This window comes from Hemitrygon akajei, chromosome 1 (genome assembly GCF_048418815.1).
Source record: "Hemitrygon akajei chromosome 1, sHemAka1.3, whole genome shotgun sequence".
NCBI classification, from domain to species: Eukaryota; Metazoa; Chordata; class Chondrichthyes; order Myliobatiformes; family Dasyatidae; genus Hemitrygon; species Hemitrygon akajei.
Genome location: NC_133124.1, coordinates 153,562,452 through 153,586,558, shown reverse-complemented (window position 1 = coordinate 153,586,558; position 24,107 = coordinate 153,562,452). Strand labels below are relative to the sequence as shown.

The following is a 24,107-nucleotide window of genomic DNA, read 5'->3' as shown; positions in this document are numbered from 1 at the left end:
TTACTTTCATGGGTTGAACTCTATGTCAGATTGTTATTGGTATTGAATTTTCTTGTATGCTCCCTATATTACAGGGTAAGGCAGAATACCTTGGCAGCACAGTGGCGCTTCCAACTGTGCATCTGGCCGGGCAGGTTTATGTTCCCTCTGTGCTTCGGTATTACCCAGTGTACTGTGGCAGTGCCCCTGGAGGCGAGCTTCTTGTGGCCTTTGAACTCCTGCAGGTATGCATGTGTTATGTTGAAGTCGATTTCCATTTAATACAATGCCTCAGTTTAAACACAATGCCTGAGGTATCATAAATACTTGCTGGAATGTATATATTTACACAAATTTTATTTCATATCTGTACTTTCACCTCTAACTTTATATTTTTATGGTTCTTTATTTTTTTTATAACTGTTGAATATGTTTTTGTTGCATACTGCGCCATGACCAACACTGCAGCAAATTCCTAACACTGTACATTGTGAATACAGTCGATCCTTGGTCCATCAAACCAAGTACACTATTCAATAACGGTATACTAGTAAAAAGTATATAATCAATTTTAGAACTAAATCTGCATGGTTTTTGACAGTTCATTTCAGAATCCGTATGGATAGCCTACAACCTGACAGCAGGGACATTGATTTCCTTGACTTCCAGTAATTTCTTCTCCCTCCGATTTCTTCCATTCCCCGTTTTGGCTCTTCTTTTACAACTTCTCTTCTCCTTACCTGCCTATCACCTTCCTCTGGTTCCCTCCTCCTTGCCATTTTTCAATGGTTCACTCTCCTGCCCCATCAGATCAATGTTACTTCAGCCCTTTGCCTTTTCCACCCCTCACTTCCCAGTTCCTCACTTCTACTCCTCCGCCACCCGCCAACCTTTGTCCTCACATGGCTTCATCTATCACCTTCTAGCTTGTACTGCTTTCTTTTCCCCCCATCTTCTATTCTGGATTCTTTCCCTTTTCCTTCCAGTCTTGGCCTGAAGCATTGACTTTTATTCCTGTCTATTGATGCTGCCTAACTTGCTGAGTTCCTCCGGAACTCTGGATTTCCAGTACCTGCAGAATCTGCTGTTCATCTGTTGCTGATTCTTCACACCTACTAAATCAAATTTGGCAGTGGGCTCAGAGCTTAATAAATTGCAACTCTTCCTGACAAGTTAAATTACTAACAGCATCAGGACAGTGAAGTCTTCCAAAGGTTTGCTGAAGAAACCCCCATGGATCTGCTGTGTGGAGATACGAGTCTGCAAATAGGAATCTGGAGCAACAGACTGTTGTATCCTGATAATATTGTGATTGAACTGTTCTTCAGAAGTCAAGAAAGGCTTCAAACTTGTTGCTTACAATTGTTTTATTAACTGTTACAAGAGCAGAAAATGAACAAAGATGAGCTGAGAGAACAAAGGTGAAGGAAATCATGGTTGTCTCATACTCTATAGATTACAAAATTCCATTGATAACAATTTAACCTATAAAATAGTCAGATTCAAGTGGAATGACACCTGCTACAGCAAACTAAGGCTTTGTGAAACAGAAACAGCTGTACTATAATTAGGCCATGCAACCATCAGACATAGGAATAGAATTAAGGCCCATCTGGTCTGCTTCGCTCTTCAATAATGGCTGATCTTTATTTTTTCCCTCCTCAGCCCCACTCCCTGGCATTCTCCCTGTAACCTGTGATGCCGAGTCCAATCCAGATCCTACTAAACTCTGCCTTAAGTATACACAAAGACTTGGCTTCCACAGCTGCCTGTGGTAGTAAATTCTACAAATTCACCAACCTCTGGCTAAAGAAATTTCTCTGCATCTCTGTCTTAAATGGACACCCTCCTATCCTGAGGCTGTGCTCTCTTGACCTAGATATCATGGAAAACCTCCTTTTCACATCTACTCCATTGACGCCTTTCAACATTCGAAGGGTTTTCATGAGATCCCCATCATCCTTTTAAATTCCAGTCTTAGAGCTATCAAACGTTCCTCATATGATAATACTTTCATTCCTGGAAACACCCTTGGAAAACGTCCTCTGAACCCAGCACATCTTTTCTTAGATGAGGACTCCAGAAGTGTTCACAAACCTCAAGGTAAGTCTCACCAGTGCCTTATGAAGCTTCAGCCTCACATCCCTGCTCTTGTATTCCAGACCTCTTGAAATGAATGCTACATGGCATTTGCCTTCCTCACCACTGACTCTACATGCTTTAAGGTGTTCTGCACAAGGACTCCCAACTCCCTTTGCATCTCAGATTTTTGGATTTTCCCCATTTAGAAAATAGTCTGTACATTTATTTCTGCTACCAAAGTGCATGGCCATGCATTTTCCAACATTGTATTTCATTTGCCACTTTCTTGCACATTCGCCTAATCTGTCTAAGTCCTTCTGCATCCTACCCATTTCCTCAATGCTACCTGCCCCTCCACTAATCTTTGTATCATCTGCAAACTTGGAAATGGAGCCATCTATTCCATCATCTAAATCATTGATATACAGCATAAAAAGAAGCAATCCCAACACTAACCCCTGCGGAACACCACTAGTCACTGGCAGCCAACCAGAAAAGGATCCTTTTATTCCCTCTTGCTGCCTCCTACCAATCAGCCAATGTTCTGACCATCCCAGTAACCTTCTTATAATGCCATGGGCTCTTAACTTGGTAAGCAGCCCCATGTGTGGTACCTTGTCAAAGGCTTTCTGAAAGTCCAAATATACAACATCCACTACACCCCCTTTATCTATCCTACTTGTAATCTCCTTAAAGAATTCCAACAGGTTTGTCAGGCAAGATATTCCCAAAACAAATCATGCTAACTTTGTCCTATCTTGTCTTGTTTTTCCAAGTAATCCATAACCTTATCCTTAACAATTGACTCCAATATCTTCCAACCACTGAGGTCTGCAGATTTCCTCGTGTATGATTTCCTTTCTGCTGCTTTCCTCCTTTCTTAAAGAAAGGAGTGACATTTACAATTTTCCAGTCATCTGGCACAACGCTAGAGTCAATTTATTTTTGAAAGATCATTACTAATGTCTCCACAATCTCTACTGCTACCTCTTTCAGAACCTTAGGATGCAGTTCTGGTTCTGGTGCCTTTTGTACCCTTCAGTCTTTCAGGTTTTTTGAGCACCTTCTGTCTTGTAATAGTAACTTCCATCACACCCTTCAACATCTGGCACACTGCTAGTGTCTTCAAGTGAAGATTGGTGCAAAATTCTCATCTAGTTCATCTGTCATCTTGTCCTCCAGTATTATTTCTCCAACCTCATTTTCTTTTATCTTATTTTTTTTACATAAATAAAAAAGGTTTTATTATCCACTTTATATTGTTTGCTAGCTTACTTTTATATTTCACATTTTCCCTCCTAATGATTCTTTTAGTTGCTGTCCATAGAGCTTGAAAAGCTTCCCAATTCTCTATTTTTCCACAAATTTTTGCTTTGTTGTATGTCCTCTTTTGCTTTTACATTAGCTTTGATTTCCCTTGTCAGCCACAGTTTGCCTAATCACCCCTGGTTCATTACATAACACCCAATCCAGTGTAGCTGATCCCCTAGTAGGCTCAACAACAAACTGTTCTAAAAATCCATCTCATAAACATCAACAAACTCACTCTCTTGAGATCCATTTCCAACCTAATTTTCCCAATTGACCTGCATGACTATCACAACATTGCCCTTTTAATATGCCTTTTCTATTTCCTGTGGTTCACCTGTGGTCCTCTTGTTGGGCAGCCTGTATATAACTGCCTTCAGGGTCTTTTACCTTTGCAGTTTCTTAAATCAATGCATTAGTATTCAACATCTTCCGATCCTATGTCACACCTTTCTACTGATTTGATACCATTCTTTACCAGCAGAGTCACGCCACCCCCTCTGCCTACCTTCCTATCCCTCTGATACAATGTGTAACCTTGGACATTCAGCTCCTAACTACAACATCCTTTAGCTACGACTCAGTGATGGCCACAACATTATATCTGACTCTGACCATCTGTAATAGTGCAACAAGATCATCCACCTTATTTCTACTCTGTACATTGAGATATAACACTGAGTACTGTATTAGCTACCCTTTTTGATTCTGCATCCCTAATGCACTGATAATCATTTTGCTGGCTGCAATTTTGTCCTATCATCTGCCTGCCCTTCCTGGCAGTCTGACTGCATGCTATCTTTTTAACCATCCATCCTATCCTGAGTCCCTTCACTCTGGTTCCCACCCTCTGCCAAATTAGTTTAAACCCTCCCCAACAGCTTTAACAAACCTGCAGGTGAGAATATTGGTTCCCTTTGGGGTTAAGTGCAACCTATTACTTTTGAACAGGTCATACCTCCCCAGAAGAGATCCCAATGATCCAAGAACCTGAAGCTCTGCTCCCTGCACCAGCTTCTCAGCCAGGCATTAATCTACAAGTTCACTGTTTCTACCCTCACTGCTGTATGGCACAGGCAGCAATCCAGAAATTCATGGAAAATTCACTGACCAAAGACATGTTTATAGGTATTATATAAATATATATTCAGTTTATTTATAGAGAGAAGTGAAACTATAAGAGCAATTCTACAGCTTAATCCAGTAAGAAAAATTGTTGGATGAACTCAGCGGGCTGGGAAACATCCATGCAGAAAAATGAACAATCAATGATTTGGGTTGAGGCCCTTCATGTGGACTCCAAATAAAAGGGTCAGGTTGAAGGGTTTTGGCCAAAAACATTGACTGTCCATTTTTCTCCATAGATACTGCCTGACTCAGAGTTCCTCCAAGATCTTGTCTGTTGGATCTTCCCCCTTTCTTTCTAGTCCTGGTGTAGAATCCTTCTGGGTAGACCCAAGATACTGCAAGGGTAAAAAGATGCTGATGGGAGTAATATACAGGCCTCCAAACAGTAACCAGGATGTGGGATAAATATTTCAACAGGGCAATGTTCTGATAATCATGGAGGGATTTCAATATACAGATAAATTGGGAAAATCAAGTTGGTGCTAATATTAGATTCCAAGAGATGGAGGTTGTAGAATGCCTATGAGATGGCTGTAATAGTGCAGCTTGTGACTGAGCCCACGAGGGGATCAGATATTCTGGATTGGATGGTGTGTAATGAACCAGATTTGATTAGGGGCTTAAGGCAACGGAACCCTTACGAAGCAGTGATCGTAATATGATAGGATTCACCCTATAGTTTGAGAAGATGAAATCAGATATATTGGTATTACAGTAAATTAAAAGGAGTTACAGAGGAATGAGAGCGGAGCAGGCCAAAGCTGATTGGGAGGGAACTCCAGCATGGATGAGAGCACATCAGCAAATGGCTAGAGTTTCAGTAGACAATTCGGAAGATGCAAGACAGATCCCAAAGATGAAGAAAGAAAAATGAAGAAAGATAGATAGTCGGCAACTGTAGTTAACAAGTGAAAGAGCATAAAAAGAAAAGTGAGGACATGTAAATATAGCAAAAATTAGTAAGTTAAGAGGATTGGGAAGCTTCCAAAAGGCACCAGAAGGCAGCTATAAAGCTATAAGGAGATAAAAGATGAAATATGAAAGTAAGCTAAACAATAACATAAGAGGTTACCAAAACTTTTCTTCAGATATTTAAAGAGTAAAAGAGGGAATGGAGTGGATATTGGACCAGTGAATAATGACACTGGAGAGGTAGTAAGAAATGGTAAACAAATTCAATAAGTAATTTGTGTTAGTCTTCACTGTGGAAGACATTAACAGTTTGCCACACCACAGAATTCTAAAAGAGGTAGTTGAAGAGAATGTGGAGGCACTATTAATGATAATTCAAAAATTAATATATTCTGGTATGGTTCCGGAGCACTGGAAAATTGCAAATGTCACTCCACTCTTCAAGAAGGGAGGGAGGCAGAAGAAAGAAATTATAGGCCAGTTAGCCTGACTTTAGTGGCCGGAAAGATGTTGGCGTCCATTATTAACAATGAGGCTTCAGGGTATTTGGAGGCACATGATAATATAGGCCAAAGTCAGCATTGTTTCCTTAAGGAGAAATCTTTTCTGACAAATATGTTGGAATTATTTGAGGAAATAACAGACAGGATGGACAAAGGAGAGTCAGTGGATGTTGTTTACTTGGATTTTCAGAAGGCCTTTAACAAGGTGATGCACATGAGACGGCTTAACAAGAATACACGGTATACAGGAAAGATATTAGCATGGATAGAACATTGGCTGATTGGCAGGAAGCAAAGAGTGAGAATAAAGGGAACATTTTTTTGTCGGGTGCCGGTGACTAGTTGTGTTCCGTAGAGGTTAGTGTCCAGACTACTTCTTTTCACGTTATGGGTCAATAATCCCCCGCTCATTCTTCTGAAGTACAGCAAGTACAAGCCCAGAGCCATTAAACACTGCTCATATGTTTAAAACTTTAAGTCCTGGAATCATTCTTGTAAACCTCCTTTGGACACTCTCCAATGTCAGCATACCTTTTCTGAGATAAAAAGGCCTAAAAATGCTCATGATATTCCAAGTGCAGTCTCTCCAATCCCTTATAAGGCTTCAGCATTACGTCCTTTGTATATTTTAGTCCTCTCAAAATGAATGCTAACATTGCATTTGCCTTCCTTACAAATGACTCAACCTTCAAGTTAATCTTCAGGAATTCTGAACAAGAATTTCTAAGTCCATTTGCACCTCTCACTTTTGAAAATTTTCAACATTTAGAAATCAGTCTATGCATTTATTCCTTCTAGCAAAGTACACGCCCATACACTTCCTGATACTGTATTCCATCTGCCACTTCTTATGGCTTTTTTAGTTGCCTTCTGGTGGCTTTATGCTGCCAATTTTTAGAAATATCCACTCCAGTCTCTCTTTTACTCTCTGAAGAAAAGCTTTGGTCTTCTATATTATTGTCTAGCTTACCTTCATATTTCATCTTTTCTCTCCATATGGCTTTTTTGGTGCCTCCTGGTGGCTTTTGAAAGCTTCTCAATCCTCTTAGCTTCCCACTAATTTTTGCTATATTATATGCCCACACTTTTCATCTTATGCTTTCTTTGACTTCTCTTGTTGAATTGATGGCTTTGTGGCCAGGTATGCACGGGATATGAAGATAGATGGAGGGACAGGTTGTATTGAGGAAGTTAGGAAACTGCAGAAGGACTGAGATAGATTTGAAGAATGGACAAAAATGTGGCATAGAATAGAGTGTCTGGAAGTGCATGGTCACACACTTTGCTATAAGGAATAAATGCATAGACTAACTTCTAAACGTTGAAAAGTTAAAAAACCAGAGGTGCAAAGGGACCATAACACCATAAGACATCAGAGCAGAATTAGGCAATTCAGCCCATTGAGTCTGCTCCTCCATTCCACAATGGCTGATCCCAGCTCCCACTCAACCCCATACACCCACCTTCTCGCCATATCCTTTGATGCCCCAACCAATCACGATTCGACCAACTTCCGCCTTAAATGTACGTATGGACTTAGGCTCTACTGCAGTCTATGGCAGAGCATTCCACAGATTTACAATTCTCTGGCTAAAAAAATTCCTCCTTACCCCTGTTCTAAAGGGTTGCTCCTCAATTTTGAGGCTGTGCCCTCTAGTTCCAGATACCCCCACCATAGAAAACATCCTCTCAACACCCACCCTATCTAGTCCTTTCAACTTTTGGTAGGTTTCTATGAGATCTCCATGCATTCTTTTAAATTCCAGTGAGTACAGGCCCAATGCTGCCAAACGCCCCTCATAGGTTAACCCCTTCATCCTCATGAACCTCCTCTGGATTCTCTCCAATGACAACCTATCTTGAGATATGGAGCCCAAAAACTGTTGACAATACTCCAATTGCTGCCTGACTAGTGTCTTATAAAGCATCAGCACTATCTCCTTGCTTTTATATTCTATTCCCCTTGAAATAAATGCCAATGTTGCATCTGCCTTCTTTAACACAGACTCAAACTGTAAATTAACCTTCTGGGAGTCTTGCGCGAGAATTCTTAAGTTCCTCTGCACTTCTGAAATTTGAACTTTCTCCCCATTTAGATAATAGTCTGCACCTTTTACCAAAATACATTATCATACATTTCCCAACACTGTATTTCATCTGCCACATTTTTGCCCATGCTTCCAATTTGTCTAAGTCCTGCTGTAATCGCATTGCTTCCTCAGCACTACCTATCTCTCCACCTATCTTATTTGCTATCTTATATGCCCTTTCCTTGGCTTTTATATAGTCCTTATTTTCCTTTGTCAGCCACGGTTGCCTATCCCTACTACTTGAGAACAACTTCTTCTGTGGAACATACCTATCCTGTGCCTTGTGAACTATTCTGAGAAACTTCATCCATCTCTTGCTCTGCTATCATCCCCACCAGCATCCTCCTCCAATCCACTTGGGCAAGCTCCTCTCTTGTGCATCTGTAATTCTATTTATTCCATTGCGATACTGATACATTGCGATTAGGCTTCTCCCTCTCAAATTGCAGTATGAATACAATCATATTATGACCACTGCCTCCTTGGGGTCCCTTTACATTAAGCTCCCTAATAAGATCTGGGTTATTACACAACACCCAGTCTAAGATAGCCTTTCCCCAAGTAGGCTCAAGCACAAACTGCTCTAAAAAGCCATCTCGTAGGCATTCAACAAAATCCCTCTCTTGTGATCCGACACCAGCCTGATTTTCCCAATCCCCTCGCATATTGATATACCCCATTACAATGGTGTCAGTATCCTTATTACATGTATTTTCCAGCTCCCTTTGTAATTTCAATCCCACATCCTGGCTGCTGTTTGGAGGCATATATGATTCCCATAATGTTTTTGTACCCTTGCGCTTCCTTATCTCCACCCACAAAGTTTCAACAATCTCTGACCCCATGTCACCTCTTTCTACAAATGTAATTCCATCTCTTACCAACAGAGCCACACCACTGCCTATGCCTTCCTGTCTGTCCTTTTGATACAAAGTATATCCTTTGATGCTAAGCTCCCAACTATGGGCTTCTTTCAGCGACAACTCAGTGATGCTCACAACTTCATACCAATCAATCTCTAATCATGCCACAAGCTTGTCCACCTTATTCTGAATGCTACACATATTTAAATACAGCTTGCATTCTCCTGCCATTTTGAATTTTACCCCACGGTACAAGTTAACTCTTTGCTCTGTCTGCATTTGTACCCAATCATTGGCTTGTCCTTCCTTACATTCATGTTACACCCACCATCTACTTGTAAACCTGTTGGCTCATCCTCAGCTCTGTCATACTGGTTCCCATCTCCCCGCCATATTAGTTTAAACCACTCCCAGTAAATCTGCCCGCAAGAATATTGACCTCTCTTGGATTCAAGTGCAACCCGTCCCTTTTGTACAGGTCCCACCTGCCCCAGAAGAAGTCCCATTTACAGAAATCTGAATCCCTATCCCCTGCTCCAATTTTTCAGCCACGCATTTATCTGCCACCTCATTCTATTCCTATCCTCACTGTCATGTGGTACAGACAGCAATCCTGAGATTGCTAGCTTTGCGGTCCTGGTTCTCAGCTTCCTTCTTAGCTCCCTGCCTTCTGTTTTCAGGACCTCCTCCCTTTTTCGTCCTATGTCACTGGTACCAATATGTGCCACGACTTCTGGCTGCTCACCCTCCCTTTTCAGGATATTGTGGACATGTCCAAAAACATCTCGGACCCTGCACCTGGGAGGCAAACTACTAACCATGATTCCTTTTCATGTCCACAAGGTCACTTGACTATAGAATCCCCTGTTACTGCTGCCATCCTCTTCAGTTCCCTACCCTTCTGAGCCACAGGGCCAAACCCAGTGCCAGAGGCACGGCCACTGTTGCTGCCCCCAGGTAGGTCGTTTCCCCTCCCCCACAAACAGTACTCAAAATGGAGTACGCGTTCTTGAGGGGATGGCCACAGGGGTGCTCTCAACAGTCTGATGTTCTCCCTTCCCTCTCCTGACAGTTACCCATTTATCTGTCTCTTGTAGCCTTGCGGTAACTACCTTTCTCTAGCTCCTGTCTATCACTGCTTCACTTTCTCTAACAAGCCGAAGGTTATCGAGCTGCAGCTCCAGTTCCCTACGGTCTTTAAGGAGTTGTATCTCGATGCACCTGTCCAGATGTGGCTATTCGGGAGGCTGAAAGTCTCTTGGAAATTCCACGTCTGACACCCAGAGCAGAATTCTGGCTCTGTAGACATACCTTCTATTCTCTCTAGACTTCAATAAGAAATAAAGAATGAACTTACCTAGACTCTGCCCGTTCTCGTCAAAGCCCTGGTGAATCAAAGCCTTACTACTCTGACTCAAGACTACTCTGATGATGACCACTCCCATAATGACCGCTCCACTAGGTGGTACCTCTTTTATAGGGACTGGGTTTTTAAAAGCTCTTTGTTGGATCTGTGCAGGAATGCTCCTGTTGCATCTGCGCAGTACTCCAATCAACTTGGGAGCCTTTGTTTAGGATTCCTAGAAGTTAACTTGCAGGTTGAGTCTTTGGCAAATGCACTTTGAGAGGACTAGAATATACGAAGGATGTAATGTTGAGACCGTATAAGGCATTGTTCCACTACACTTGGAGTATTTTGAGCATTTCTGGGCCTTTTTTCTCAGAAAAGATGTGCTGGCATTGGAGAGCACCCAAAGGTGTCATATGGGAGGGCGTTGGCAGCAGACCCAAAAGCAAGACACAGACACTGAACTACCAGGAACAGGACTAGTCGTGAGAAGGAAGCAAGGGGAGTGAGGAAGAAAGGACGCTGGACATGACACAGGCCCTGGACGAGACAAGGATTCCGGGCCTGGGCTAGGACTTGACTAGGATAGCGGAACCAGGACATGGAACTGGGAACTAAGAGCCTGGGCTTCGACTCCGAGCCAGAGACTGGACAAGGACCCAGAACCTGCATCTTGACTGGAGCTTGGACTCCAGAACCAGGCGAGGACTAGATGTGGCTACAGGACAAAGAGAGGCAAGAGGACTGGACATGAGACACATGAACAGGACAGGGGAACCCCAGCGCAGGACGGGGGAATCCCAACACCAGGCTGGACGAGGCACGTGGATAAGACAAGAACACCAAGCCATGGCTCGGACAGGACAAGGTGCTAGGATGTGGCTAGGACTGGATGAGACCCCGAAGCCTTGACTTGGTTGAGGGAGAACAGGAACACAGAACACAGAGCCGGGACCCCTCCTTGGGTACAGGACATAGGGCCAGGACTCATTACACAGAACACAGAGCCGGGACCCCTCCTTGGGTACAGGACATAGGGCCAGGACTCATTACACAGAACACAGAGCTGGGACCCCTCCTTGGGTACAGGACATAGGGCCAGGACTCATTACACAGAACACAGAGCTGGGACCCCTCCTTGGGTACAGGACATAGGGCCAGGACTCATTACACAGAACACAGAGCCGGGACCCCTCCTTGGGTACAGGACACAGGGCCAGGACTCATTACACAGAACACAGAGCTGGGACCCCTCCTTGGGTACAGGACATAGGGCCAGGACTCATTACACAGAACACAGAGCTGGGACCCCTCCTTGGGTACAGGACATAGGGCCAGGACTCATTACACAGAACACAGAGCTGGGACCCCTCCTTGGGTACAGGACATAGGGCCAGGACTCATTACACAGAACACAGAGCTGGGACCCCTCCTTGGGTACAGGACATAGGGCCAGGACTCATTACACAGAACACAGAGCCGGGACCCCTCCTTGGGTACAGGACATAGGGCCAGGACTCATTACACAGAACACAGAGCTGGGACCCCTCCTTGGGTACAGGACATAGGGCCAGGACTCATTACACAGAACACAGAGCTGGGACCCCTCCTTGGGTACAGGACATAGGGCCAGGACTCATTACACAGAACACAGAGCTGGGACCCCTCCTTGGGTACAGGACATAGGGCCAGGACTCATTACACAGAACACAGAGCTGGGACCCCTCCTTGGGTACAGGACATAGGGCCAGGACTCATTACACAGAACACAGAGCTGGGACCCCTCCTTGGGTACAGGACATAGGGCCAGGACTCATTACACAGAACACAGAGCTGGGACCCCTCCTTGGGTACAGGACATAGGGCCAGGACTCATTACACAGAACACAGAGCTGGGACCCCTCCTTGGGTACAGGACATAGGGCCAGGACTCATTACACAGAACACAGAGCTGGGACCCCGCCTTGGGTACAGGACATAGGGCCAGGACTCATTACACAGAACACAGAGCTGGGACCCCTCCTTGGGTACAGGACATAAGGCCAGGACTCATTACACAGAACACAGAGCTGGGACCCCTCCTTGGGTACAGGACATAGGGCCAGGACTCATTACACAGAACACAGAGCTGGGACCCCGCCTTGGGTACAGGACATAGGGCCAGGACTCATTACACAGAACACAGAGCCGGGACCCCTCCTTGGGTACAGGACATAGGGCCAGGACTCATTACACAGAACACAGAGCTGGGACCCCTCCTTGGGTACAGGACATAGGGCCAGGACTCATTACACAGAACACAGAGCTGGGACCCCTCCTTGGGTACAGGACATAGGGCCAGGACTCATTACACAGAACACAGAACTGGGACCCCTCCTTGGGTACAGGACATAGGGCCAGGACTCATTACACAGAACACAGAGCTGGGACCCCTCCTTGGGTACAGGACATAGGGCCAGGACTCATTACACAGAACACAGAGCTGGGACCCCTCCTTGGGTACAGGACATAGGGCCAGGACTCATTACACAGAACACAGAGCTGGGACCCCTCCTTGGGTACAGGACATAAGGCCAGGACTCATTACACAGAACACAGAGCTGGGACCCCTCCTTGGGTACAGGACATAGGGCCAGGACTCATTACACAGAACACAGAGCTGGGACCCCGCCTTCGGTACAGGACATAGGGCCAGGACTCATTACACAGAACACAGAGCCGGGACCCCTCCTTGGGTACAGGACATAGGGCCAGGACTCATTACACAGAACACAGAGCTGGGACCCCTCCTTGGGTACAGGACATAGGGCCAGGACTCATTACACAGAACACAGAGTCAGGACCCCTCCTTGGGTACAGGACATAGGGCCAGGACTCATTACACAGAACACAGAGCTGGGACCCCTCCTTGGGTACAGGACATAGGGCCAGGACTCATTACACAGAACACAGAGCCGGGACCCCTCCTTGGGTACAGGACATAGGGCCAGGACTCATTACACAGAACACAGAGCTGGGACCCCGCCTTGGGTACAGGACATAGGGCCAGGACTCATTACACAGAACACAGAGCCGGGACCCTCCTTGTGTACAGGACATAGGGCCAGGACTCATTACACAGAACACAGAGCTGGGACCCCTCCTTGGGTACAGGACATAGGGCCAGGACTCATTACACAGAACACAGAGCTGGGACCCCTCCTTGGGTACAGGACATAGGGCCAGGACTCATTACACAGAACACAGAGCTGGGACCCCGCCTTGTGTACAGGACATAGGGCCAGGACTCATTACACAGAACACAGAATGCAACGAGACAGTTCCCAACTCAAGGTAGCAGCAGATGGCCAGACCGACTTAGCAAAGGCGAGGACACAGAGACAGTTCAAAACAACAAAAGACAGTTCCTTTTCTTGCTCCAGTGGTAGAACTTGACTGTAGTGAAGGCAGGGCTCCAGGCCAGGGGTTGCAGGGCAGGGCAGGGCTCCAGGCCAGGGGTTGCAGGGCTCCAGGTCAGGGGTTGCAGGGCTCCAGGCCAGGGGTTGCAGGGCAGGGCTCCAGGCCAGGGGTTGCAGGGCTCCAGGTCAGGGGTTGCAGGGCTCCAGGCCAGGGGTTGCCCGGCAGGGCTCCAGGTCAGGGGTTGCAGGGCAGGGCTCCAGGCGTGGGGTTGCAGGGCAGGGCTCCAGGCCAGGGGTTGCAGGGCAGGGCTCCAGGTCAGGGGTTGCAGGGCTCCAGGCCAGGGGTTGCAGGGCTCCAGGTCAGGGGTTGCAGGGCAGGGCTCCAGGTCAGGGGTTGCAGGGCTCCAGGCCAGGGGTTGCAGGGCTCCAGGTCAGGGGTTGCAGGGCAGGGCTCCAGGGCAGGGGTTGCAGGGCAGGGCTCCAGGTCAGGGGTTGCAGGGCAGGGCTCCAGGTCAGGCTTCAGAGGGAAGGAAGGGAACATTCCAGCCTCAGGGTAACAGCAAGGACAGCCTGACTTACCCCACAGAGGCAAGGACATGATACCAACAAGACAAACCAGCAACCACACTTGAACCCAGGGCCACTTATATTCCAGCCCCAATATGAGGATCAGGTGTCTGTGATTAAGCCCAACTGAAACAACGGACAGCCAGAAGCCCCGGAGTCCGAAGTCCATGGACCGGACCGCGGACCAGACAGTGAACCGGAATGCGGATATCACGGACTGGACCATGACAAAAGGAGGTTCACTGGAATGATACCTGGACTTAAAGTTTTAATGTATGAGGAGCATTTGATGGCTCTGGACTTGTACCTGCTGGAGTTTAGAAGAATGAGTGGGGGATTTAATTGAAACCTATCAAATATTGAAAGGCCTAGTTAGAGTGGATGTTTCCTGTAATGGGGGTGCCTAGGACCAGTGGGCACATCCTCAGAATAGAGGCCTCACATTTAGAATAGAGATGAGGAGGAATTTCTTTAGCCAAAGTATAGTATTGCCACGGATGCCAGTGGAGGTCAAGTGATTGAATATATAAATTGTGAAATAGATCATTCGGGTCCTTTGAGCCGTATTGCCCCTGAAATCCCAGTTTAACCTTAACCCAATCACAGGCCAGTTTACAATGACCGATTAATCTATCTGGTACATCTTTGGATTGTGGGAGAAAACTGGAGCACCAAGAGAAATCTCACACATTGCAAAAGAAGAACTTCCAAAGGATGCCAGGATTGAACTCTGAAGTCCAATGCCCCAAGCTGTAAAAGCATCAACCATGCTAATCGCTATGCTACCACGGTACCCAGAAATTTAAAGCAGAGGTTGATAGGTTTTTGATTGGTCAGGGCATCAATGGTTACAGATAGCAGGCAGGAGAATGGGGATGAGAGGGATAATAAATCAGCCATGATATAATGCCAGAGAAGACTCAATGGGCCAAATGGCCTAATTTTGCTCAGGTGTCTTATGGTCTGCTGTGTGAATTTTCTATGTTTTTCTGAAAAAAATATTAGATTTTTTGTCATATGTACATCAAAGCAAACAAATTGTGTCATTGGTATCAAATCAGATCAGCAAGGTGTGTGCTGCGGGCAGCCTGCAGATTACAGCTCCAACATAGCATGCCCACAACCCACTAATCCTGATCGTCTGCCTCTGGAATGTGGGAGGAAAGCAAAGCACCCATAGGAAACTGGCGCAGTCACGCAGAAAATGTACAAACTCCATTCAGACAATGAACACCGATCGGTGCATGTATAATGATCACACTACCATGCTGCTGAACCCTTTAACCTGCCTTCTGAAGCAGCAGAGACCTACTCTGCAATGTTTCCTTCAATCTCTGAAATCTATTGTATTTCAGTGTATGCCCGCAAGAAAATGAATCTCAGGCTTGTATATGACGACTATATATATATAGTACTTTAATAAATTTAGAACCATAGAACATTACAGCACAGAAACAGGCCTTTTGGCCTTTCTTAATTTACTCTGAACTTTGAACTTAATGATATTGGTATGTATAAATAATTCAAGTAATATGCTAAATTTCAAGAAACCTTGGAAAGAAATCCCAGATTTAGGGAAAAGTACCTTTATATCAAATTCTAAGCTTTCTCTTTAAGTGACTCCAGGTCCCCTTTGACTTCTAACCATGCAAGAATCAGATCTAATGTCAAAGACTGAGAGTCTGCCTGCAGGGATTTTGGTCACTATTTCTAATCACTGGGCAACAACAGAAGTAAATGCCAAAATGTCTGCTCAGTCACCATTATCTCCTTGAATTTCAGGTGCTACAGGGAATCCAGTGCTAAATTTTCATTTTCTGATTTTCCACTTTTGTCTTGAAGGTGGCTAAAAGCAGATCTCAAATGGAAATGAAAAGATCACCTGTGATCTTTGTAGAGTCCTCCATAAGAAAGGTCTATTGACATGAATTCTACTAACACTGACAACTCAGCAGAGAGTGTTAATTGCAGCAATTAAATCACCTCATGGATGCCCAAGGCAGAACGGTCAAAACCTTCAACTGTTCCCCAGCAAAGAAAATCTAACCCAAACATTGTGTATAATTGATCATTGTGTTGTGGTAATTGATGAATGTTTTCGATCAGGATTGGAAAGGAAGGGGGAAGAAGCCAGAATAAGAAGGTGGGGGAAGGGGACGTAGTACAAGCTGGCAGGTGAGAGGAAAGGTGAGGGAAGGGAAGGGGCAATAAAGTGAGAAGCTGGGATGTGATACCTGGAATAAATCTGATAGGACAGGAGATAGGATCATGGGGGAAAGGGAAGGAGGAGGGACCCCAGAGGCAGGTGATGGGCAGGTGAGAAGAAAGGGTGGAATAAGAGAGGAGCCTCTTAACCCTTCAAAGAGATTAATTTGCAAAAAGGTCAATATGGTGTAAATAAGCTCAATTAGAGTGTTTATTTTGGTTGGGGTTAGATAGTGAAGGGTGAGAAGAAACAGGACAATGGAGAGTGGACTGCATTGACTGCTGTAATGTGTGTAATGTAATCATCCTTTTTTTCCTTGAATTATTTACCCTCAGCTCCCTCATCCAGGCAATGAAGGTGAAGGCTTACCTCCTGTTGGTAAACCTGATGCAAATCAGATTTTTCCAGTGCCAGCCCACATCCGTCCTCTCCTGAGCAAATACAAGGTGGAGGTACGTTGTTTAATGTAGCGTTCAAAGTCGGCAATTTCCCTGAACTTGGGTTTGCTATCAGCAAAAGCCTTCAGAATTGCAGAAAACGTATAACACAGGAGAAACCATTTGGCTCATCATGTCTAAGGCAATTGTGAAAAAGTTACTCAATCTAATCCCATCTCAGAATCAGGTTTATTCTCACTGATATATCTCATGAAATTTGTTGTTTTCTGGTATTAGTACAGTGCAATACATAAACTACTATAGTTTACAATATGAAATATATAAAAATATAAATGTAGAACAAAAAGAGAGCAAAAAGTGAGGTAGTGTTCATGGGTTCATTGTCCTTACAGAAACCTGATGGCGGAGGAGAAGAAACTGTTCCTAACATGTTGAGTGTGTCTCTTTAGGCTCCTGCACCCCTCCTGCACCTCCTCACTGGTGGTAGAACTGAGAGAGTATGTTCTGGATGATGGGAGTCTGCAATGATGGATCTTGACCTCTGGAGTAATTGCCTATTAAAGATGTCCTCACAAAATACGAAAAATGACACTGGAAAGTTAGAACCATAGAACCTTAGAACATTACAGCACAGAAACAGGCCTTTTGGCCCTTCTTGGCTGTGCTGAACCATTTTTCTGCCTAGTCCCACTGACCTGCACCTGGACCATATCCCTCCAAACCCCTCTCATCCATGTACCTGTCCAAGTTTTTCTTAAATGTTAAAAGTGAGCCCACATTCACCACTTCATCTGGCAGCTCATTCCACACTCCCACCACTCTCTGTGTGAAGAAGCCCCCCCAATGTTCCCTTTAAACTTTTCCCCCCTTCACCCTTAACCCATGTCCTCTGGTTTTTTTCTCCCCTAGCCTCAGTGGAAAAAGCCTGCTTGCATTCACTCTATCTATACCCATCATAATTTTATACACCTCTATCAAATCACCCCTCATTCTCCTACGCTCCAGGGAATAAAGTCCTAACCTATTCAACCTTTCTCTGTAACTCAGTTTCCCAAGTCCCGGCAACATCCTTGTAAACCTTCTCTGCAGTCTTTCAACCTTATTAATATCCTTCCTGTAATTAGGTGACCAAAACTGCTCACAATGCACCAAATTTGGTCTCACAAATGTCTTATACAACCTCACCATAACATTCCAACTCTTATACTCAGTACTTTGATTTATAAAGGCCAATGTACCAAAAGCTTTCTTTACAACCCTATCTACCTGTGATGCCACTTTTAGGGAATTTTGTATCTGTATTCCCAGATCCCTCTGTTCTACTGCACTCCTCAGTGTCCTACCATTTACCTTGTATGTTCTACCTTGGTTTGACCTTCCAAAGTGCAATACCTCACACTCGTCTGCATTAAACTCCATCTGCCATTTTTCAGCCCATTTTTTCAGCTGGTCCAAATCCCTCTGCAAGCTTTGAAAACCTTCCTCACTATCCACTACACCTCCAATCTTTGTATCATCAGCAAATTTGCTGATCCAATTTGCCACATTATCATCCAGATCATTGATATAGATGACAAATAACAATGGACCCAGCACTGATCCCTGTGGCACACCACTAGTCACAGGCCTCCGCTCAGACTAGCAATCCTCCAATACCACTCTCTGGCTTCTTCCATTGAGCCAATGTCTAATCCAATTTACTACCTCTCCATGTATACCTAGCTACTGAATCTTCCTATCTAACCTTCCATGCGGGACCTTGTCAAAGGCCTTACTGAAGTCCATGTAGACAACATCCACTGCCTTCCCTGCATCCACTTTTCTGGTAACCTCCTTGAAAAACTCTAATGGATTTGTTAAACGTGACCTACCACGCACAAAGCCGTGTTGACTCTCCCTAATAAGCCTCTGTCTATCCAAATACTTGTAGATCCTATCTCTTAGTATTCCTTCCAATAATTTACCTACTACTGATGACAAATTTACCGGCCTATAATTTCCCGGATTACTTTTAGAGCCTTTTTTAAACAACGGAACAACATGAGCTAAGCTCCAATCCTCTGGCACCTCACCGGTAGATAACAACATTTAAAATGTATCTGCCAGGGCCCCTACAATTTCAACACTAGTCTCCTTCAAGGTCTGAGGGAATACCCTGTCAGGTCCTGGGGATTTATCTACTCTGATTTGCCTCAAGACAGCAAGCACCTCCTCCTTTTCAATCTGTATAGGTTCCATGATCTCACTACATTTTTATCTTATTTCCATCGACTCCATGCCAGTTTCCTTAGTAAATACAGATGCAAAAAACCTATTTAAGATCTCCCTCATTTCTTTTGGTTCCATACATAGCCCACCACTCTGATCTTCAAGAGGACCAATTTTATCCTTTACTATCCTTTTGCTCTTAATATACCTGTAGAAACTCTCAGGATTATCCTTCACCTTGACTGCCAAAGCAACCTCATGTCTTCTTTTAGCCCTCCTGATTTCTTTCTTAAGTATTTTTTTGCACTTTTTATACTCCTTAAGCACTGATTTGCTCCCTGTTGCCTAGACATGTCATACATCTCTCTCTTCTTCTTTATCAGGGTTCCAATATTCCTTGAGAACCAAGGTTCCCTATTTTTATTCATTCTGCCTTTAATCCTGACAGGAACATACAAACTCTGCACTCTCAAAATTTCTCCTTTGAAGGCCTCCCACTTACCAACAACATCCTTGCCAGAAAACAGCCTGTCCCAATCCACGCTTTTTAGATCTTTTCTCATTTCTTCAAATTTTGCCTTTTTCCAGTTTAGAACCTCAACCCGAGGACCAGATCTATTTTATCTATGATCAAGTTGAAACCAATGGTGTTATGATTACTGGAACCAAAGTGTTCCCCTACACACACTTCCGTCACCTGTCCTAACTCGTTTCCTAATAGGAGATCTAATATTGCATCCTCTCTAGTTGGTACCTCTATTATACATTGATTTAGAAAGCTTTCCTGAACACATTTTACAAACTCTAACCCGTCTAGACCTTTAACAGTATGGGAGTCCCAATCAATATGTGGAAAATTAAAATCCCCTACTATCACAACTTTATCTTTCCTGCAGTTATCTGCTATCTCTCTGCAGATTTGCTCCTCCAATTCTCGCTGACTATTGGGTGGTCTGTAATACAACCCCATTAATGTGGTCATACCTTTCCTGCTTCTCAGCTCCACCCATATGGCCTCAGTAGACAAGCCCTCTAATCTGTCCTGCCTGAGCACTGCTGTAACATTTTCCCTGACTAGCAATGCCACTCCCCCCCCCCCCCCCCACACAACCCTTCATCCCTCTGCCTCTATCACGTCTGAAACATCAGCACCCTGGAACATTAAGCTGCCAGTCCTGCCCCTCCTGTAGCCAAGTTTCACTAATGTCTACAATGTCATAATTCCACATGTCAATCCACACCCTCAGCTCATCAGCCTTCCCCACAATACTCCTCGCATTGAAATAGACACACCTCAGAAGATTATTACCACCACACACAACCCTTCTATTTGTGACTTTGCATGAAACTTTAACATCATTTATTTTCACCCCTTTTCCACTATCTAATCTGGCACTCTGGTTCCCATCCCCTTGCAAATCTAGTTTAAACCCTCCCCAACAGCACTAATAAACCTCCCTGCAAAGATATTGGTCCCCCTGTAGTTCAGGTGTAACCTGTCTCTCTTGTACAGGTCCCACCTGCCCCAGAAGAGGTCCCAATAATCCTGAAATCTGAAACCCTGCCCCCTACACCAGTTTCTCAGCCACATGTTCATCCTCCAGAGCATCCTACACTTACCCTCACTGGCACGTGGCACTGGGAGCAACCCTGAGAATGCCACCCTTGAGGTCCTGCTTTTTAACTTCCTACCGAGCTCTCTATACTCACTCTTCAGAACCTCCTCACTCTTTCTTCCTACATCATTGGTACCGATGTGTACCATGACATCTGGCTGCTCACTCTCCCACTTCAGAATGCTGTACACGCGATCAGAGACATCCCTGACCCTGGCACCCGGGAGGCAACAAACCATCCGGGAGTCTCTGTCACGACCACAGAACCTCCTGTCTGTACCTCTAACTATCGAGTCCCCTATCACTACCGCTCTCCTCTTCTTCCCCCCTCCCTTCTGCACTGCAGAAGCAGACTCAGTGCCAGAGATCCGGCTGCCGCAGCTTGTCCCAGGTAAGTCATTCTCCCCACCCCCCCCCCCCCCCCCCAACAGTATCCAAATCAGTATACTTGCTGTTGTTGAGGGGAACGGCCACAGGGGAGCCCTGCTCTGCCTGCCCTTTCCCCTTCCCTCACCTGATGGTAATCCAATTACCTGTGTGTTGCTCCTTTGGCGTAACTGCCTCCCTGTAGCTACTATCTGTAAACTCCTCATTCTCCCGAATGATCTGGAGGTCATCTAGCTCCTGTTCCAGTTCCCTAACACGGTTTGTTGGAGCTGCAGCTGGATACACTTCTTGCAGGTGTCGTTGTCAGGGACACCGGAGGTCTCCCTGTCTTCCCACATCCTGCAAGAGGAGCATTCCAACATCCTGCCTGGCATTCTCTCTACTCTGAATGAACAAAACAAAACTTACAGGAACCTGCCCTCGCCTCTGCCTGTTCACGCCGAGGCCTGTTGAGCCAAAGCCGTCCCACTCTGCTGCTCGCTATATATGGTGGTCAGCTTTTTAGACCTCTGACGCTTTGCTGGCTGACGTCACGCGCCTGTGCAGTCCAGCCTCTTTTCCCCAAGCAGAGAAAAAAATGGCTTCTCTCCGAGATTCTTTACTCCTTCACTCTCAGCCTCTAGCTCTGAATTAGAAAAGACCATTGAAAAATTCCTCTCCTTTTTAAGCCTTTGGTGCTCTGCTGGCTGACGTCACGCGCCTGTGCAGTCCAGCCTCTTTTCCCCGAGTAGTGAAACAAATGGCTTCTCTCCGAGATTCCTTACTCCTTCCTCTCAGCCTCTAGCTCCGATTTAGTTAGTAACTGGGTACAAAGAAATAGATGAACTGAATAAATATTTTGTATCAGTCTTCATTCACTGTGGAAGACGCTAGCAGAATGACAGAAATGTGAAAGCTTTAGGGTCAGAAGTGCACATTGTTGTTTTTACAAAGAAGGTGCTGGGGAAGCTGAAAGGTCTGAAAGTGGGTAAGTCACTGTGACGAGATGAACTACTCCCCCGGGTTCTGAAAAACGTGGCTAAAGAGATTGTGGAGGCACTAGTAATGATCTTTCAAGAATCATTATGTCCTGGAATAGTTCCTGAGGATTGGAAAATTGCAAATGTCACTCCACTTTTCAAGAAAGGAGGGAGGCAGAAGAAAAGCCATTTTGCCTGGCATCAGTGGTTGGGAAGATGTTGGAGTCTATTATTAAGGATGAAGTTTCAGGGTACCAGGAGGCACATGACCAACTAAACCAAAATCAGCATGGTTTTCTACAGGGGAAATCTCCCCTGACATATCTATTGTAATTCTTTGAGGAAAGAACGGGCAGGATAGACAAAGGAGAGTCAGTGGATCTTGTTTACTTGGATTTTCAGAAGGTCTTTGATAAGGTGCTGCACATGAGGCTGCTTAATAAGACTAGAGCCCACGGTATCACAGGAAATGTACTAGTATGGATAGAGGGTTGGCTAACTGGCAGGAGGCAAGGAACGGGAAGAAGAGGACATTTTCTAGTTGTCTGCTGGTGACTAGTGGTACGCCACAGGGGTTGGTGTTGGGACCGATTCTTTTCACGTAATATACCAGATCAATGACTTGGATGAAGAAGTTGATGGCTTTGTGGCCAAGTTTGTGGATGAAACAAAGATAGGTGGAGGGGCAGGTAGTGTTGAGGAAACAGGGTGTACACAGTAGTACTTAGACAGATTGGAAGATTGGGCAATGACGTGGCAGATGGAATATAATGTAGAGAAGTGTATGATCAAGCACTCTGGCAGAAGGAATAAAGGTGCAGACTGTTTTCTAAATAGGGAGAAAATTCAAAAATCAGAAGTGCAAAGGGAGTTAGGAGTCTTCATGTAGGATTCCCTAAAGGTTAATCTGAAGATTAATTCAGTGGTAATGAAAGCAAATGCAATGTTAATATTCATTTCAGAGGAATGGAATACAGAAATAAGGATGTGGTGCTGAAGCATTAAAAGGCATTGGTCAGACCGCACTTGGAGCATTGTCATCAGTTTTGGGCTCCTTATCTAAGATAGGATGTGCAGGCATTGGAGAGGGTCCAGATGCCTCATGAGAATAATCCCAAGAATGAAAGGGTTAACACTTGCTGGCTCTGGGCCTGTACTGTGCAGAGACTCAGGTGTGCTGTTTACAGAGCTGCTGAATTGGCTTAATCATGCTCAAATTAATGCCTGCAACTCCCATTCATGAAGTTACCTCATATCTGTACTTACTGTAAGGGAAACTACAGGGCAGGCAAAGAACCACAGTGGAAATCATCCTAACAGAGAAAAAGAAGGATGCAGCATCTATGTGATACAGTGTTCTGTATGGGAAGCATTAGGAAAACTGAAGTTGGAAGTAGTTGTTACAGTAATTTTTTAAAATAATTCACAACCCAACTATCAGGAAATCTAATGACTGGAGTTTAGGAGAATGAGCAGGGAATCTCATTGAAGTTTATCAAATTTTGAAAAGCCTAGATAGAGTGGATGTGGAGAGGATGGTTTTTATAGTGGGGGAGCCTAGAACCAGAGAGCATAGCCTTAGAATTGAAGGATTTCCAATTAGAACAGAATCATTGCCACAGATGGCTGTGCAGCCCAAGTCATTGGATATACTTATGGTGGAGTTTGATAGGTTATTGATTAATCAGGGTGTCAAAGGTTATGACTGCTTACTTTTTTCCATAGATGCTGCCTAGCTGGCTGAGTTCCTCTAGCTTTTTGTGTGTTGAAAGATTATGGGTAGAGCACAGAAGAAGGATGCCGGGATTGAATTCTGAAGTCCAACACCCCAAGCTGTAATCCACTACAGTACCATGGCACCCAAAAATTTAAAGCAAAGGTTTGATACAGACATCCCATCTCTCCCAAAAGTTCCGGGAGTCTCCTGCATATTGATAGCGGCTCCCTGATGCCCGCAAATTATATACAATATCCTGGAAATTGATTTTTTTGACAGTGAGAGAGAGAGAGAATCTCACTTTGGCCTCTCTTTGTGCTAAGTAGACCTATCCACCATGGCAGTGTTCCAAAAAAAGAAAATATAAAACGCGCTTCACCCCAGACTACACTAAAGTGTACCCCTGTCTAATAGGGGTCAAAAATAATGACAGTGTTG

The 24,107-nt window shown here is 44.9% G+C and overlaps 1 protein-coding gene across 1 annotated transcript in view; it reads left to right on the top strand.

Moving 5' to 3' along the window:
• The window catches only part of fer1l6 (fer-1 like family member 6), a 325,837-nt gene that overhangs the window by 181,251 nt on the left and 120,479 nt on the right, over positions 1 to 24,107 (top strand). The window contains exons 22-23 of the mRNA XM_073053009.1: positions 75 to 224; positions 16,720 to 16,836. Of these exons, the coding sequence (XP_072909110.1) occupies positions 75 to 224; positions 16,720 to 16,836 (267 nt within the window). The remainder of the gene's footprint in view (positions 1 to 74; positions 225 to 16,719; positions 16,837 to 24,107) is intronic.